At 47.0% G+C, this 18,757-nt stretch overlaps 1 protein-coding gene and 1 long non-coding RNA gene across 2 annotated transcripts in view; both read left to right on the top strand.

Annotated features, from left to right (window-relative positions):
* The window catches only part of LOC135287914 (uncharacterized), a 29,060-nt gene extending 25,449 nt beyond the window's left edge, over positions 1–3,611 (top strand). Inside the window, exon 6 of the long non-coding RNA XR_010351354.1 lies at positions 3,098–3,611. This is a non-coding gene — a long non-coding RNA (uncharacterized LOC135287914). The remainder of the gene's footprint in view (positions 1–3,097) is intronic.
* Positions 3,612–10,186: 6,575 nt separating this feature from the next.
* TBX20 (T-box transcription factor 20) overlaps positions 10,187–18,757 on the top strand; it is a 35,100-nt gene continuing 26,529 nt past the window's right edge. The window contains exons 1-3 of the mRNA XM_064418110.1: positions 10,187–10,313; positions 12,361–12,595; positions 13,906–14,070. Of these exons, the coding sequence (XP_064274180.1) occupies positions 10,187–10,313; positions 12,361–12,595; positions 13,906–14,070 (527 nt within the window). The remainder of the gene's footprint in view (positions 10,314–12,360; positions 12,596–13,905; positions 14,071–18,757) is intronic.

Genomic DNA, 18,757 nt, shown 5'->3' with positions numbered 1-18,757 from the left:
TCAGGACCAGAGAAGTGATTTTCCTTCTGTGCTCACCACTGGTGAGGCCACACCTTGAGTATTGTGTCCAGTTCTGGGCCCCTCACTACCAGAAAAACATTGGGGTGCTGGAGCATATCCAGAGAAGGGCAACAAAGCTGGTGCAGATTCTACAGAGAGTAAATCATATTAGACAAGTGGAGGCTCAGAGGTGACCTTATTACACTCTCCAGCTGCCTGACAGGAGGTTGTAGCAAGGTGCCTCTTCTCCCAGGCAGCCAGTGACAGGACAAGAGGACATAGCATCCTAGCATGAACTGAAGATGTTCAGTTTGGGCATCAGGAGGAATTTTTTTCATGGAAGAGGCCGTCAAGCACTGGAATGGAATGCAAGATAGTGGAGTCACTATCCCTGAAAGTGTTTAAGAAATGACTGGAATTGGGACATAGTGCTACGGTTTAGGTGGCAAGGTGGTGATCAGTCAAAGGCTGGACTTGATGATTTTGGAGGTCTTTTCCTACCTAAATTATTCTATATTTTTTAAAAGATCCCCATTTATGTCCCTAATGCTGGGACAAAACAGGACACTGCAAATGTTGCTCAGTCCTGGTGTAACCAAAGATCATCTAAGTAAAAGCCCAGGAAACCTGATTTTTCTTCTACGGAAAAAAATAAGATACATGATAGATAACAAATGCTGTCTTTTTTGTTGGAAAGGAGCTGTTCTCACACTTTTAAAATCCCCCTTGTTTTTATCTCTGAGATATCCAATATACATGACATACCCATTTATGAACTATATCTATGATTGTATTTCTTCAGCACAAGCAGCAAAGTATTATCCGATTAGTTAGGTTTCATTTGTGTTTCATAGTAACAGCAGTAACAATTCTGTCAAATTTTGTTAACCTTTCCTGTATCTCAAAAAACCCAGCCCAACCTGGTACCCTGCAAGAATGCTTGAGGTTAACACATGACTTACTCTTGTCTAGATATATTTTAAACTGCCAGATTTGAGCACTACAAGACCATAAAGATTCTTCATTAGCAAAAACTACACACTCACTTAATATAAACTGTTGTAATCTCATGTCTGTCATAAGGCAATGTTAGTTTCTATGTCACCCAGAAACCTAATTGATTTGTATTTTCAATACTGCACTCATTATTGGTGAAGATTTTAAGATCAACAATGAATACTGTACTATGGTCAACAATAAGTTCTAAAACCAGCCAAAAATTCCTGGTAAGGCTGAACTGAAATATTGGTTCAAGCTCTTCTCTGATCCATGCTAAATGAACTGTTAACTTTAAAGGGGCCATAATTTCACCTCTGATCACCTGAAAGCTGATGGCAACCTACTTGGCTTGTAGCCACTTTTCATGGTGAAAATTCCAGGTTGATTGGTTTCCTCACTTTGATATAACTAATGGAAGCAAGCTGGCTTCTCCTGCAAACCCGTGCAGGCAGGGCAGGAAGTGCTTACCTCGCAGGGTTGTCTTCTTGCTGCTGAAATGAAAACCCTCTCGGTGTCAGCCTTCCAGCAAAGTGTATGCTGGGAGTTACACAAACTTGTGAACTGTTTTCCCCCAGTGTTATTTACGACCACGTTATTTCAAATAAGCTTAGTTTTGCTCTGCAAGCTTAGCTGTTGCCAGATAAATCAGTGGTATGTTATGGGTACTAAAATATGTTATTCAAGCCCTAATCCCGAATGCTTTCGAAACTGCAGGCTTAAAAAAAAAAAATCCTTTTTATGCCAGAACACCCCCAGTCCTGTTCCCCATACTGTTAAAATAAGCAAAAGCAATGCCTTTCACCATGCCACAGTGTGGGAATGCTTCTCCCTCCATCCTTACCATGTGGATACAAGCCAGAAATATCTGGTGTTTGTGGTGCCTGGTGGGTCCAGCAGCAGGATCCTCTCTTCACCCGCTGGGTTTCTGTGATCATGGCTGTGAGACTTCAGGCAGCAGAAGGCTGCTGGAGCAGCTCTTCAGTAACAGCAGTGCTGCTCCCAGACCGTATCACACACACTGTTACAAGCTCTGCATCAGCTGGGAGAGTTGTAAACCACAGCACTTCTTCTCACTTTCCAAGCTCACTGGGCCAGAAATGCAACCTCCTTTTTCTATGTTCACCTTACTCATCCTTGCTTTCTATCTTTTAATTTGCTTTTTCTTTTCCTTTATTCTTTTATAACTACCATTTTTCTTTACACCTACCAGGAGAGGTGGACAAAAATTAGAGACACATCACTGAGCAAAAACGGAAAAAGCACCACTACTGAAGTTTTTGGGAAGTGGCTGATAGCCTTCTTTTAATGCTTTCTACCACTGGCCTTCAAAGCAAAACTCATTTTCTTTACTCATTGTCTTAGGGCGTATTCTACTGCTGTATGTTCACAGAGGGAAAATATGCAGAGATCAGCAGTTTCAAAGGCAGTCTCTAATTTTAGGTCCTTAGCTGTGGATATTTTGGGACAGAACTTTGGACACAAGAAAAAAATTGCAAGGAACTATAAATCTAGATTAAGTAAGTAACACCCAAGACATCTCGAACTGGAGACCCCAAACCAGACTCTTCTATTTAAAAAAAAAAAAAAAAAAAAAAAAAAAGGAAAGAAAAATTTTAATATTTACCAGAGAGTTTTTTTCTTAGTTGTTGAGGTTTCCATTCTTCCCAGCACTTCCCACTATTCCTATTTTCATACTGCCATTACAGACAACTCTGAAACTCTCCTACCAATCCAAGGGCTGCAAAAGTCAAGAGAAAAATTTACCCTTCCTCATAAATGTACAAATGGTCATCTTTGGGGCTGTGTAAAGTCTGATGATTTTTTAAACCAAAAAATTCTCCTTGAGACTTTTTTTACATAGCTGAAATTGTCCTAAATACTTGTAAATTGCCAATTTATTGTTTATTAGTATTCCCTAAATGGGCAATTTCCAAAACACAGCAAATAAATTAGCCATTTAAATCTTGCTTGCTTAATAAAGCTCAAAAGTTATGATTTATTACTTTTTAATAAAAATTAAATATGAAATGAGGAAAAAGACAAAAAGGCCTGAAAGAAAATGAAAAAAAAAGAGATTTACTTAAAATATCTTTCACAGATACAAGAAACAAAGCAGAAATAAATATTGTTTCAGGAGCTTGAGGAACATTTTCCAAGCTGTTCAACTGCACAATCAAGACACACACCAGCCAGAGATTTACTTTAGCCCACAAACAATGTGAGTGACAGCTTTCCTGAAGAACTGCAAGCCCAAAATTTTGGGTGGACCACTGTACCTGATCAAAGGAGAGTGAGCCATCACGTTCTTGCAGCCTGCCAGGACCTGCATCTTGACTTCCATCATCAAGGTGAAAGTCAAGAAGAAGCTCTGTCCTATCTCAAGGACAGACAAATAGACAGACATACACACGCCTGTCAGGATATCTCAACTCCAGTGAGACTTCAAAAGTCAGGAACTAGAAGAGATTTTTCCAATGCTCCGGCAAACAGCTTCCATATCATTGGCATGAATTTTTGCCTTTAAAATGAGCATTGAAATAAAGAAGTCTTGTTTTCCACTAAAGTTTTGGTCCAAAGCAGTGGTTTCGGCTTACAGTAAATCTTGTGCTGTGGCAGACCATGGGTTTCTTGTATTGTTTCATGGAAGGCAACTAAGAAAAGCACCACTGGGCAAGTTTAAGTGTATGGTACTGCAGATGTATGTATGTGTATAGAAAAGTGTACACACAAGCACATTTTGTTCATCTTGAATAACGTTCCCATCTGCTAAGTAAACAAGTCACATTTTATGATTTATAAAATTTTGAAATGTTCTGAAATGCTTTGTGGGTAAAGAAATTAATAATAGTTTTTGTGTAAAGAAACCAGACAAACAGATTCTGTTCCAAGCCATTGAAATGTAGTTCTCTCCAATGAAGAAGTTGGAGAGACAATTCTGTGTTCTCTGTTGTCTTTTTTAAGACCTGTGAAGGAGCTTTCCTAAACTTATCTTTCCTCTCTGACATGCCAGCCTTTCTGCTTAATTCTGCCAGTTAATTAATATTTCCTCTAACTCTGCAAAACAGGTGGAAGAGCTCCTTAGGACTTTAATTTGGAATTGAGCATAAAATGGTTGTATAAAAATAGAGTGTTAAAGATGCAGCTTTTCAACTCATTTCTGACTATTGATTTAAGCCCCAAAATCCAAAGCTGGTGCTCGGTCCCTTCCAGCCTGGTGTGCATTGCATAGGTCCTGGCAGTTCTGGCTGTTTGGGGGGATGGCTCGTTTTGCCTTAGTTTTCAATTAAGCGATGTTGGGAGAGATGAGCAAGACAAACTTTTGTGTTAATTATTTATATGTGTATACCTTAAAAAAACCACAAAGGCTCATGATCTTTGGTACGTGTGACATGAAAGGAGGGAGAGGTTGATGAATAGAGTCAGGAAGGCCCTGCTGCCTCTGCCTAGCCCATCCCGCCATGGAGAGCCCAGCCTTGCCCTCCACTGCCCTCGGGTCCAGGACAGACTCTGCTGGGGCAGGATGTGGTGCTGGCCGGCCGGCGTGGAGCATCGTCTTCCCGAGGGTGCAAGAGCCTGTCCCCGCCGCGGGGAGGGAGGCTCACAGTCCCCACGCCCCCCGGGACAGGCACGGCACCGGCGGCTGCGAACCCGCTCTCCCCATGACAAAGATTTTGCAATACTGAAATCACACACGAAGTCGTGTATTGCTTGGTGGTGCTTCAAACTATAGCTGCAGAGCGTTAGGAGTTCAAGCCCTTAGTGAAAATTTCGTCAGTTTTCAGTAACAGTTTTAAACCGAAAAAAATAATCTGTGGAGTACCCAAACTCGGAATTTTTTTTAGTAAAAATGTCATAACTGTCATTAAATGTAAACTTTAGGTTTATACGGAAAATAGTCTATTTGCTGCACGTGAAGGGACATTAAAATCGAAATGTGTCCAGCTGATGCGGCGATATGTGAGAACTAGACGATCCTCCAATCTATACTATACCCAAACCACGCTATACACGCACAGCATGGCACGCTGGAATAGGTGCCTCTGGATGCGCTTATCCTGGCGCCTTTGAAGCGGCTCTGCGTGCGCTCGTCAGCTTGTACCACAAAGAGATTTGCCACTGGGCTCTGGGTCGGGAAGGATGTGTTTAACAATGATCCTCCTGGCTGCGAAACCTCCTGCGTGTGCATCTGTCCGTGCGTCCGTGTGTCTGCGCTGAGCTGCGCCCGGCTGTTCGCGCTCTCCGCGGACAAAGACGTCTCCCATCCAGGAGCGCGGCAGCCCGCAAAGTGTGAATAATTTTCAGCGAGGAGTTACACTAAATGGGAAAGCTTTTAGCACATTATCCACTGGCAATTGGACTATAATCTAATTGTCAGCCCTCGGGTCTTAATAGAGCCTTTCTCTTTCTACCATTGGATTTGCATCTGGGAGATGCCTAATAGGTTTAAAATGCCTCGCATTTTGCTCCAATAAGCCACCTTCTCGCTGTAGGTGACATTGAGATGTTTTTGTGGTGAAATTGGATCTCGGGAACCTGGGCTTCTGTCTTGCTGGCGCGGCTCTTTCCGTGAAGGGGAGAGCGCAGGGGAGCGATGTCCCCGCCGCAGCAAGAGCGCCGGGTGCGGGGGCTGCTCCGACACCGGGGAGCGCAAAGAGAGGGGGAATCCGGCGGACAGAGCAATAGAATTACGTGCAGCGGAGGACAGGGTTGATAATCTCGTTGCAGGGGAGAGTAGCCAGAGCCGGGTAGCGCTGTAGCCATGGCTTTGTAAAGTAGCGGTGCTCTCTCGCAAGGCAGGAGCGGGCGAGCCGGAGACCCTGCCCGAGCGAATAAACACCATTCTTTATGCTGGAGAAACCGTTTTTATCTACAAGGGCGAAAAATAAGAAAGAGCAAAAGATTTTAACTCTTCCCTCCCGAGGCAGGAGTAAACTCAATCCCAAAGCAGCGCTGTAGGTTACCTTGGAGAGGGGCTGCGGGCTGGAGGGTCAGACACACGCCCCGGGCAGCCCCGGGCCAGCAGCGGTCAGCGTGGGACGGCGGCAGGGAGGGTCTCGGCAGCAGCATCCCGCACCCTAGGCTCCCAATTAAAGGGAAACGTGGTCCATGCCCTCCGCACAGGCTACGGATCCGGAGGGGAGGAGGAGGGATGGAGGCAAATGCCGAGGGACAGCCGTGAGAAGAGCGGGTGTCAGCTCGGCTCGGTGCCGGGCCCGTTTTCGGGGCGCAGCCCCGCGGGTGCCGCAGCACAGGTTTGTCTCTGCGGCGTGGGGGCTTTTGCGGGAACAAAAAAAAACCAAACAAACAAACAAAAAAAAACCCCAAAAAATAAAATTAAAAAAAAACTAAAAAAAAACCTAAAAGGGCAACGGCCCCCCATCACTGCGCGAAAGAGATGCTTATAACCTGAGCGTGGCCGTCCGCCCTGTGTGCGCCCCTCTCCGCACACCCCGCCGCCCGCGGGCCTGCGCGGCCGCGCGGAGACGCGCAGCGTCGGAGCTCTTGTCACACAGGCGAGGGAGCACCTGAAACCATCCCTCTGGACCATAGGTTGCTCGGCGGGTTTCTGCGGGTTTTCTGTCCCTCGTTTGTCGTTCCCGTCGTGATTTTGTGTAAGTGAGGAAAGGGCCGGGAAGAAGCGGTGCTCACGGTTTTCACGGGATCGAGCTTTCTCCTTGGCTCGTCAGGGATCAGAGAGGGGTTTTGGAAGCGGTCTGCAAGCTCCCTGCTTGAAACCTGACGGCGAAACTGACACCCAATCCTGATTAAAGCTGGGAACCGAACGAGCGAGTTGAGGTGTGCAGTCATTATTGTACGCTGTTTTTTGCCGGTGCACGAGAGACTAAGGAGCTTTTTAGGCAAAGGAAAATGGGGAAAAAAGTATTTTGAAAGAATAATGAAGCCCAATGAAATGTCTCTGCCACAGCAGGCTGACAGCAGCGACAAACACATGGATTTGCTAGATTAAAAACAAACTGCAGTGTAGATTGCGTGTTCTTCATATACGGGTAAACAATAACGAAGGATTTAATTGAAACGGGTTCAAACGAGGCAACCGCCCTGCTGGGGAGCAGCAGGGTTGGTGACTGCTCTCGGGAGGGGGTCGCTACAGCGGTGACAGCCGCTCTGTGCCTGGGCGCGGCGGGGACTGGCAGCTCCGGTTCGCATCCCCTGGGAAGAGCGCGCGGACGTTTCTAAATCATCCATTTGGTTGGGAAAGCAGAGAGGCATCAAGAGCTTTGGGGCAGTGGTGTGTTCCCCTGCCACCCCCTGGTCTCTGGAAGCCGGCCCGTCGCCGGAGAGGGCCGTGGGCAGGGACGGCAAAGCAGCCCAGGGAAGCCGGGCTCTCACCCTTTCCGCCCTTGGGCTGCCCGATCCCTGTGTCTCCCCAGCTCGGCCCCGGCGGGGGAGGGAGCCGTAGCGAGGATTAGGCGGCCGGAGCTGAGACCCATTCCCTGCCCACGGGGAAGGAGGGGGTGCTCTGGGCGTCTAGACAGGGCTCATTTCCTTATCGGAGGCGGAGCGAGGGGAAAAAAAAACCTAAAAAAATACAGATTCACGTCGGTTAGAGCGAAAAATTGCATGGCTTAACCAAGCAAAAGAAAAGCCATCCCGTGTGGACGGACCCATTTAAAATAAAATAAAAACGAAGCTCCTGGTTTCTTTCCATCCCGTTTTTCTTTACCTCCAAGGTACGAGCAGAGATCTGCAAGCCCCCAAAGCCGACTCCTCTCCCCGGGGGATACCTCCCGCCCGGAGGTGACCGGCAGCCCCGTCCCGGCTCCACGGCCGCGCCGCGGCCCTGTTGCCCCTCGCCCGCAGCTCCTCTCCCCTCCGCGCCCGGGCGCGCAGTGCCCCGCTCACCGCGCAGCGCTGCCCCGCCGCGGCCCAGCCCTCCTCCCCGGGCCGGGGCAGGGACCGCTCGCCCCGCGGGACTGGAGAGCAGAAATCGGTCCGGAGCTCCTCAGCTGCCGGGACTGAGCCGTGTCTCTCAGACGGACGCACAGAAATAGCCAGACACCCACCGCCCCTCTCCCCTCTTCCCCGACGGACCGGGGGCAGCCCCTGCTAGGGACAGGTATGTTACGACCTCACTGCTGGGGGACCGAAAGAAGCAAAGGGAAAAGAGAGGTTGTTTTGGGGGTTTTGGTTGTTTGGGGTTTTTTTCGGTTTAGTTTTGGTGTGAGTTTTTGGTTTTTTTGGTAGGATCTGCGCTGCTACTTCGACAGGTTTTATTATCCTTACTTGCGCGTCGCCTACAGTGAGTAGGAAACCGAAGGAGACTTAGGCATCCCTGTCACCACCAGAGGAAAGGTGAAGAGGATAACTTCCCCGGCTGTTTGTACCCTTCTTTGTCTTTCATTCAGGCAGGCCGGACCCTGCTTTTCAAGTAGGGTCAAAGGAGCGCAGGGCCGGGAGCTCGGGATCCCCGTCCCGCCGCCCCTCGCACGGCCGGAGGGGTCCCAGGAGCGGGGCTGTCCCGCAGGGAAACCGGACCCGTATTTGCCGGGATGTCTCTCGGGATAAAGCGATAAAGTGTTGAGGGGACTTTTTGTTTGTTTGTTTTTTAAAGATTGGTGTCGCAGAACCTCTCGTCTCTGTTTCCCGGCGTCAAGCAAGAGGCGATGTTTCGTGAGCTGACCCTCCCGGCTCGCCGGCCGCGGGGCTGGCTGGGCTCTCCCCTTTCGCCCTCTCCTCCCGCTAATGCCTGAGGCGACACCGGGCCCCCAGACCGCTGTGGGCCACGCCGAAATCCTCTGCCAGACGCTTTAGGCACTTCTCAATACGCCCGTCCCGCTTGCGATAGATATTCTATCTGTTAGCAAATTCAGGTAACAAAAGGGCAAACTGCAGGTGGTTCTCACTGATCTCAAAGCGATAAAGCACTGGTTCGTCTTCCCCACTCCACTGGCCGGGTAGGGAGACCCAAATAATTCTTTTTTCATAATAATCAAGTGTAGTAGGAACGGGATTGACACCGGGTACGTATGGCTCTTGGCACGATCCTGCATAACAAGAGTCCTTGGATTGTGTTCTAGGTTTAAAAGGTGGAACTTCATTGATAAAGTTGCACGTCCTCTTGTGAGTCGTTATAGAGAGTAAATATCTTCAGTGATATTTTCATTTAAATGAATTTAATTAAACGCACCGCTTTTCTTTATTTCATTTATTCATGAGAGTGTGTTTACATTGTATGTGTGAAAGAGCACTGGTGAGAAACTTACTTAAATCACTGCCTTGGAATAAGCTACTCGTTGGTACCATCAGCCCGTCACGACTTTCTCTGTCTTATGCTCCTGATCAATATCATCTATTTCGGCGCAGCCGATGAAACGGTTTTGAAGAAAACCGTGCGATCAGCGGCCCACGCACTGGTCTGGCTGAGAAGGGAATGCTGCAAGGGTCTCACCTGGAGTCGGTGGGGGCAAGTACATCTCACCGGGATGACAATATTTGGGATCCGGTGCAGCAAAACGAAGAATACGATCAGCCTTAAGGAACATTCTGTGCCAGCAGAAAGCACACAACGACGAAAACGGCTGCTTTGAAAGCTGCGGTCTTTTAATATTTGAATGTAAAAGAGAAAATTGACACTCACACACACGCACCAGAAAAATTCACAATTACATCTCATCCTTTCAAGCGCCTCTCCGCCGTTTCTTGCCTCGGCAAAGCGAATAGCCTAGGGACCTTCTCGGGAGCATCCCTGGCCGCGCGGCCTGCCCCCTCCTTCCCGCCCCCGGGGCTCGGAGGAGCGGATGGCGCTCCCCGAACCGCAGCCGGGGCCCCGGCGGGGAGCGGCGATGGGGTGCCCGAAAGGGGAGCGGGAGCGGCTGCGGGGAGCTGTCCCGAGGGCCGGCCGCCCCCTCCCCACTCCGCGGGCGGGCAGAGCCCTCCCCTCCTCTCCCTCCCCTCCGTCCGTCCCTCCTCCTCCTGCAGCTCCTGCTGCTGCCCGCCTCCGCCCCCTCCCCCGCGGCCGGGCCGGGCCGGGCCGGGGCCCTTGACGTGTCCCGGCGCCGATTGGCCGCCGGCCGATAGGATCTCCGCGGCCCCGCGTTAAGGCGGGGGAGCGCGCGGCGCCGGGAGCAGAGCGCTCCCGGTATCCCGGCTCCGCCACCCCCGGCCGGTGCTTCCCCCCGCCCCGTCCGGGCAGCGCCGCACCGAGCCGCGTCCCCGCTCCGTGGCCATGGAGTACACGCCGCCCCCCAAGCCGCAGCTCTCCTCCCGGGCCAACGCCTTCTCCATCGCCGCCCTCATGTCGAGCGGCAGCTCCAAGGACAAGGAGTCCCCCGAGAGCACCATCAAGCCTCTGGGTGAGTGGGGACGGGGGTGACCGCGGTGTCTGTGGGGTCCGTCCGTCTGTCCTGTCCGCCCTGGCTCACCCTTCCCAGCGCTCCGTCAGCCGGGCAGCGGCGCGTTTCCCCTGCAGAGGGGAAAGCTGCACCACCTAAGCTTGAAGGTTGAGCGCCTTATTACCCGCTGTCGTTTTTAGGCGAGGCTGTTTATAGCATGAAGAGTTTCCTAAATTCCTCTAGTTTTAGTTATGCCTCTCATTCATCCAGCTTCGCCATTTGCAGGATAATCCCACACTCTACGGTAGTTCAATTTCTCTTTGCTGACATGAAATGGATCTCTTAAGTAGATATTGCAAATCCGCGCTGGTTCTAAAGCCAAATTAGAGACTCTCCGCTGCCGTGCCTAGGCTTACAAGCGGTAGTAAAACTTGTGCGTAGAACTGTAGAACTGAAAATCCCTTCACTGCACAGCTCCTCGATGTAGGCTCATATAAGCTGTTTTGCTCTACGCAGACCGGGAGGAGTTTTTTGTAAGCATTTGCGATTTTCGGGCAAGCGATTTCGCTCTTTTCGGTTGCCTCGATTCAGAATCCTGAAAGCTTTTAAAAAACATGAACATCTTCCCCTCCTCCCCCCCCTCCAAGTTTCTGCGGTTTGTCATCCTTGTATGTAGCTAGGAGTGCGTGTATCTAGGAGTTCGCAGAAAACTACAAAATATGTGTTAAGCTTTCAGGGCGCCAATGAACAGGATTACACTCAATCTTAAAAGAATTTAAAAAAGGCAGCTCCTCAGTGACTGCTGCACATAATCAACTGTCTCAAAAGATTTCACATAGTCTAGGGATTCACTGTGAAATTCAGTTTTAAGTCTGGACGGGAAGACTAAGTAATGTAGGCCGGGAACGTTGTAGTATTCCCGATCGGTGTAATTACATGGGCTTCTGTTAAAACTTAGTATTAGTGGGGTTGGTTTGGATTTTTTGTTTTGTTTGGGTTTTTTTTCCTGAAAATACTTATTTAATTTAACTTTTAAAATTTTTTTAACCCCTTCCCTCATGTCGTTCAACTAAAAGTCAAAGGGAAACGACCGCCTGTGACTCTGTTTTATTAACTGGAGCTTTAGGCAAAACCTTTCCCTGGAGGGGCAGGGCGCGTTCGTGCCCCTCCCGTTCTCTGGCGCCGGGCGGCGGATCTGTCGCCGCATCCCGGTGCCGCATCCCGGTGCCGGGCAGAGCCCCCGCAGCCCGGCTCCCTCCCGGCCTCGCCTCCGGCGGAAGCTCCCAGCGGAGCTGCTGAAGCGCCCGAAGCCTCCCGGGGCCTGCGGGGGTGGGCGGCAGGCAGGAGCCAGGCGCGGCGGGCGGCAGCAGCTACTGCACCCGCGTAGGATGCGCGGCCGCACGCAGCTCCCTCGGAGCCTGTTTCTCCAAAGGAGCGGGTTCAGTGTCAGCAAACCGGCTGGGAGAAGGGCAGACCCAGCTTTCCGGGAGGGTGAGCCCGTGCCCGCTGTTTAATTAGTATTTGGGGTTCGCTTCCCCGCCGCGGAAGCGCGGAGCCTGCGCGGCCGCGCTCGGGCTCCGTCTGCGTTGCGCTCTCTGCCAGAGGCGCAATCCAGGAGCAGCGTCCCGCGCTCCCCCAGCGTGACCCTGGCCCTCAGCAACCCCTCGGCGCCCAACGCTCCCGTTTTAATGAGAATTAGTGACCTTTCCGAGGAACCCCTCGGTTAGCGGCGGGGGCAGCGCGCAGGGCTGGCTCTGCCCCGCCGTGCCCCGCGGAGCGGATCACAGCCGGTCACAGCGCTGCTCCCGGGGCGCCGCTGCCGGCTCTTCCCGGAGCTCATCTCCGAAAATCAACACCGCTGCCCGCAAATGATGAGCGGACGCCTAAAGAATCGGCCCGGTGTGCGGAGCCAATTGAACGATAAATGCCATATATATATAAAAATATATGTGTGTATATATATGTATGTATTTACATAGCTTGTCTCGGTGGTCGCATTGTCCTGGCTGAATCCTCTCTCTCTCTTTCTCTTTCTGTGTCTCTCTCTGTTTTTCCTGAAACCCTGCAGAACAATTCGTTGAGAAATCCTCCTGCGCCCAGCCTTTGAGTGATTTATCCAGCCTGGACCCTCACGGGGATTTTAGCAGTAGCCCTTCTTCCCTGTGCACCGAGCCCCTCATCCCCACCACCCCCATCATCCCCAGCGAGGAGATGGCCAAAATCTCCTGCAGCCTGGAGACCAAAGAGCTCTGGGACAAGTTTCACGAACTGGGTACCGAGATGATCATCACCAAATCCGGGAGGTAAGGCTGGGCAGCCCCTGGGTTTCCCTCTGGACATCTTTCCAAAAGCGGCTTTGGACAGGGAAAAAAAGGGCAAAGTTACCGAAACCCCTCAGGTTGTTTTTTGTTTTTTTTTTTTTTTTTTTTTTTTGTATGGGGAGAGCAGCACGGCTGGGTTAAGGGGAGGGGAGGAGGGTGATCCCCGTGTTTCCCGCAGCCCTCGGCTCCCGCTGGGGCAGCGGGAGAAGCGGCCGGGGCCGGCGGCGAGCTGCGGGCGCTGCGGCGGGGCTGAAATCCACCGGAGCGTCCTGGCGGCAGCGAAGAAGAGCTGTGTTCCGAATAATCAGGTTTGTGACTGAAATCTTGCGGTGATTTTGAGGCGCTGGGTTGGTACAGACCGAGGGGAAATCGGCGTCGTGGGGAAGTGATTCCGTCAGAGCTTAGTTTGGTTTGTTCTTTTCTCTCCGTTGCAAAAATGCGCGAAAGAATTTCGGGCTTTCTTCTTACCTCAAACTATGCCGTTTCTTCAGTAAAGCTTGTGGGGTTTGGGCCAGTCAATCGCAGTCCGGAGGAGCCAAATGTCTTTTCGGGTTTCTTAATCTCCGAAGTTACTTTTTATTAATGTAGCTACCTGAAGATTTTTTTCCCCCTAACCGGTGAGCTCTATCGGTATATGGTTTAAATTAAAAAAAAAAAAAGGTATAAAACATGCAATACAAAACATGCAACTTAAATAATTTTTGACAGTTTAAAATATTGAACTTTAACTTTATTTCTGGTCCACAGGATAACCTTACATTTTAAAATTGTGCTTTGTCAAAACAGTACAGAAAAGAAATGTTTTAGTTTTGAAAATTCCATTCAGAAATATTGTGAGCAGGCTTAAGAAAACATGTAAAATGTGAGAATAACAACGGAAATAATTCTGGAATATTTCCCTTACTGTAGGATCCCACAAAATATAAATAATTAAAGAAAATCCAAGTTCCTAAGTATCTATGTACTTTAGCTACAACTATTTTCTGAAATCATTCTGTACTTTTAACTAAGAGGCAAATAGTATATTCTTCCTTTCCTTATTCACTTTTTACCATGTTTTTCTTTTTGCTTCCCAAATATAATTTCGATTTCAAGCTGCTTTTTTTTTCCGTATTAGAGGGACAGGTTTTAACTCCTGTCATAAGGAAGCAAAATCAATACATGCTTTAAGTTTTTGCAGAGAACTTAAGTGTAATTCCTACTTTTAGCAGCTTTTCAGATGCTTTCTTATTTCTGTTCTCTACCCAAATATTTATTTTCTGATTTGTCTTTTTTTTTTTTTTTTTTTTTAGGAGAATGTTTCCAACGATCAGGGTTTCCTTCTCAGGAGTGGATCCTGAAGCCAAGTATATTGTGTTAATGGATATAGTTCCTGTGGACAATAAAAGATATAGATATGCCTACCACAGGTCTTCCTGGTTAGTGGCTGGAAAAGCTGACCCTCCTCTCCCTGCAAGGTTTGTAGATTTTATTGCTGGTCTTTTATTTCTCTTTACTATTTTTTTTTTCCTCTTCACAAAATATCTTGTATTAATCTTACCATTCTGTTTTCAAATAGTGCTCTGAGATTTTGAGTTCATGTTCAACAAAGCTCATTACAAAACTCTGGTTACAATTTTTGTGTTGCAAAATCTGGCCTCAAATCTCTGCTTGAGATTTGATTTATACTGAGTATTCCAAGATATGCAGAATTTGGTTAAGAGTTCTTTTACAGATACTGGGATTTAAATTTTTTTAATTTGAGTTTGTCGTGATTCAGATAAGAAAACTGAAAAAAAAATAATTTTTATGTGTCTCTTGGATTTGCCCCCCCAATATTTGACCTTATAATTTAAAGCCATTCAGGCGCCAGCAGCCAAGCCAAACTAGAAATAAATTGCAGCTCATTGCTGTTTATGCTTGAAATGATATTATTTCTGTAACATACCCAGCATTTGCTAACCAACGATTTTATTCTTGATTTTAATCATCTCTTAGGCAGCAGGCAAAGTATAGAACACTTCCTCAGCACAGTTACTTTTCGTTAAAAGATCATAACATATTCTGAGACATCAGGGAAAAAACCTTCTGTAAAATAAACTCTCTAAAATAAATTCACTTTTCTCTACAGAAACAAATGCTTTAGAAATTTAATTTCTGAAGTCATTCCATCAATGTAATTAATGACTGATTCCTTTAAGCACTGGGCAACTGAGGCTGCAGCGCTGGGCTGTACAGTGGGAGGGCACTTCAGAGGAGACCCACACTTCATCGTATTCAGCCCAGCACTTCTGTACCTACTTCAGTCCCCAAGCCCGGTGAGGCTGCAGCACATGTCGAAAGGCTTTGCTGAGTCAGAGCCGGAGATATGGAAATAACGCGGATGCCTCTCTGGCTTCAAAGAAACTTTTTGCAGAGGGCTCCGCGCAGGAGCACAGATCTGCTCCAGGTGGCTTAGCCCGGGGTTAAGAACTTGCTTATTACAGAGGCAGAAATTATAAGTGAAACACAAGAAATGGAAACAAATTTTTTTCTTTTTTTTTTTGGTGTGTGAGTATAGGCACCAAATTCTGCGCAATTTCCTTATATAAATAGTTGAACTGAAATCTTGGTGACTGGTGATCTCTGGAAGGCTGTTCAGGGAAGTAAACAAACAAAAAGCGCAAGCAGAGAAGCTGTGATTAAAGACAGCAACCTAGGAGTTATGTCTGCTTTGTTTTCATGGCCAAAAACTCCTTCTTGCAGTGTGGTTAACGTCTGAGGGCTTCATTTGACGTATTGTAATGGGCACTGATCAAAACCCAAAGAAAAAACACAGATCCTGCTCCAAAGGAGTCAGCATCAAAAGAAGAAATAACAGAAGAACAGAAATAATTTTAAGGCAGTGTTTCCCCCATTCTTATTTTCCTGTTCACGCCCCTTTTGGGATACCTTTAAATAGGTTGCTAATTCATATTCTCTCTGGCATAGATTTGCCCAACAAGGAAATACTAGAACGTAAGACAAGAGACTGGAATAATTAGCAATTGTCCTACTGAGTATTGGATAAAACCTTCTTGAAGTTTAAAAGTTATTTTTACGGTACTGCAATAACTTTTGTTAGTCCTCAGCAGATCAGTGCCCCTATGTGCAAATCTGTGCTGCTCCATTTTCAGGATGCTTTGCTCCCGTGTGTGAATGTACACCTTTCCTGCTTCATTTTCAGGATGTTAAACAGACTATTGATCAGAGCACAGCCAGAGACTGTGCTTTTTCTTTGTGTAGATGGTACTTACATATACATTTATGCACTTTCTCCTCTTTATACTTCTCTTTGGTGAGAGAAAGGATGTCAAGAGGTTCAGCATGCTGATGTTTGCACTACCAGTGCTTCTTCTAGAGTGTTAATGCATCTTTTCAGGTGGGAGGCCTCAGTCTTGCTTGAAGAGATTAAAAGTAGTTCTCCTCCCATCTTGAAACGAGTTTGGTCCTGCTTCAGTAACAAAACCCTTAACGAAGTTATGATTTCTTGTCCTCCAAACACAGGGTTTCAGCTCTCCCTGCTTGAGGAGTGTCAGTGAGAGGTGTGTGTGTGCTTAGTGTCTGGGAACTGGTAACAAGGTACTTACTCCCCACACACATCAGTGCCTGCATCTGCCCAGGCACAGTGACATCAGGGGAATAATTCAGGAGTTGCATTGTGCTTGGGTATAAGACTTTGCAGGATTGAACCAGTTTGATGGTTTTACTCTTTCCATTTTAAAAATAACTTTCAACACTGACAGTTTTGTAGGGATTTTTTTTTTTTGGTTTTTGTTTTTTTTTCCCAAATTAATAAGTATTCTGCGATTCTGTTTGAAAGATTAGCCCTTCAGGGAACTTTCTATTAAAACCAGTTTTATCCTTGTCTTCCTGCTGTCAATGTTGAAGACAAGTTTATGTTGCAATGAACAAGTTTATGTTGCAACGAGCACTTAAATAAAAATACTTTTCAGAAAGTCTTTTGTAAGTCTTCTAAAGTGGTATCTGGGGATAGAGATCCTATGTGATATTTTGTGTTTGTCTTCCACATTGTTAAGACTGTGTGAAACATCAGTTCACTAAGTTTCCGCATGTACCTTTATTTGATGTTCTTCCTTCTTTGCCTCATTCCTTTCACTCAAAAGTTTGTCACTATATATATTTTTTAAACTGTACTTGTTTACAATAATTTGTTTAATGAACTTCGTGTTTACAGACTTACAGAGAACTCTAGGCAGGAAAACTTTAAAAGGTATTACATTTTGAGAATTATTTGAGATGTTATGGTAAATAAAAGTAGCATGCACAGGGACCAGACCATCTGTTAAAGTAAATAGAGGGAGTGCAGTGTTGCATTCCAAAATACACAAGAAAGAAGCAGTACCCAAACCTTGCATATATCATGAATCATTATATACTACAGAGCAAATTCACCCCCAAATATGGCTCCTAAATCCTTTGTGAATTGAAGTGAGGAGCCCCTCACATCTGGCTGGCCTTAGGCAGCAGATCCCAGGCAAGCTTCTGGGAGAGCCTCGTGTGCCGTGCTGGAATGTGCACATTTATCTCACTGACCTGTTTGCTCGTGCACATTCGTGGTCTTGCCAACAACTTCAGCTTCAGAAATTGCAATGTCAAGTGTTCAACGCTCTTCCCTGAGGTGTGCAAGCTCGGGCTGTGGGAGAAGTGTGGGAGATAGGTGTAGCTCACCAGGTGGAACCCTGTGTTGCAGTGGGATTGTTGGGGTGTAGCAAATGGGCAAAGAAAAGTAAGGTCTGTTATGGTATTGTATACCAGTAATTGATGTTCTGGTGCCCATCCTTCAGTGACTTTCTTGTTAGTACTGTTTACAGGCTCTTAGTAGTTTTAAAGCAGTGCCAAGCATTAACCATGATAGTGTAAAACAGTTGTGCTCAGCTTTTCAGTACAGGGAGGTCTTTACTCATTCCCTGCACATATTTGGAATGCTTTGGCTTCTTGGTCCCAATTAGCCAAACCTTGCTGAGTCTGACACTCTGTGATTGCAGTAAACACTATTAGCTATCCAGACACTCAAAATTAGGAGGCAGGCGCAAAAAAAAAAAAAAAAAATCACAAATCACAAGGCTGGCTGAAAATTTGCAGGGCATGTTGGGGACACTCTTTGTTTTGCTTTCCCTAATTCAGGACTCTAAATATTGAAATTTTTGCAGTTTTTTAGAGGAAGGCAAAGTTAGTTTTCACGAGAACTAAGATTCTTTTGACATAACATGATTCCAGGTCTTGGGGTTTCAGATACATCATCATTTTTTATGAGCTTTGCAGTGCAATCAGCAGAGTCGATAGCAGAGAGGATGCCTGCATGGTAGGAATATTTTATTGTGACAGGAATCCTGGCTCAGCATCCCTCCCATGAACATAGCTAGAGCAGCCAAGCTGTGCTTTGGATCAATGTAAGGAAAACATCCTGCACATCTGAGGCGAGCTATGCTGGTAAAACTTCAGTTTCACTGTGTCTTGGGGATTCTGCTGGCAAAAACAGAATATGGAATCAAATCTCCTTCCTCTTTGAGCAACAGGGCCGCTCTCCCCAGACTCTTTAGTATGGGCATTCCTTGATTAGGGATCAGCGTGCTCTATTGGAGAGTTACGCCCCACCATTTAGTGGTTTTCCGTTCTAAAATCGTAGCTCAACAACGAGGACAAATGTTTATCTTCCTAACCTGGCAGCACAGTCCTGCCCCACCCACCTAATGCAAGAAAGTAATTTGTGAGGCCAAAGACATCATCCAAAATGAGAGTCAGGCCCTCAGTGAGTGATAACCAATGTGGGCAGTAGCAAAACAGGGCTGGTTTGCACTAGCTGAAGGTCTAGACCAGCTCTTAATTTGCCATCACAAAAGAATGGTTGAGTTAATAATTTTCACAATACATTTTTCCTATAAAATTATTGCTCTTAAACAGCACAGCACTTGTAATTAGTGTAGTCATAATGTATATATCATTGCATCTGCATGTCTTCTTGCTTCCTTTTCTTCTGCTTAATTTCCCAAGTGTAGGATTGTTAATAGCAGTGCTGCAATTAATTTTTCATGTCAGACCACTGTGCTGGACTGCAGCCTTCAACCTCTTATAAACAGACGTCACTACAGCAAATGTGTGATCGAGTGCAGGTTAAAATCATTA

Source organism: Passer domesticus, chromosome 1 (genome assembly GCF_036417665.1).
Source record: "Passer domesticus isolate bPasDom1 chromosome 1, bPasDom1.hap1, whole genome shotgun sequence".
In the NCBI taxonomy this organism is placed as follows: Eukaryota; Metazoa; Chordata; class Aves; order Passeriformes; family Passeridae; genus Passer; species Passer domesticus.
This window is presented reverse-complemented; position numbering and strand designations above follow the sequence as displayed.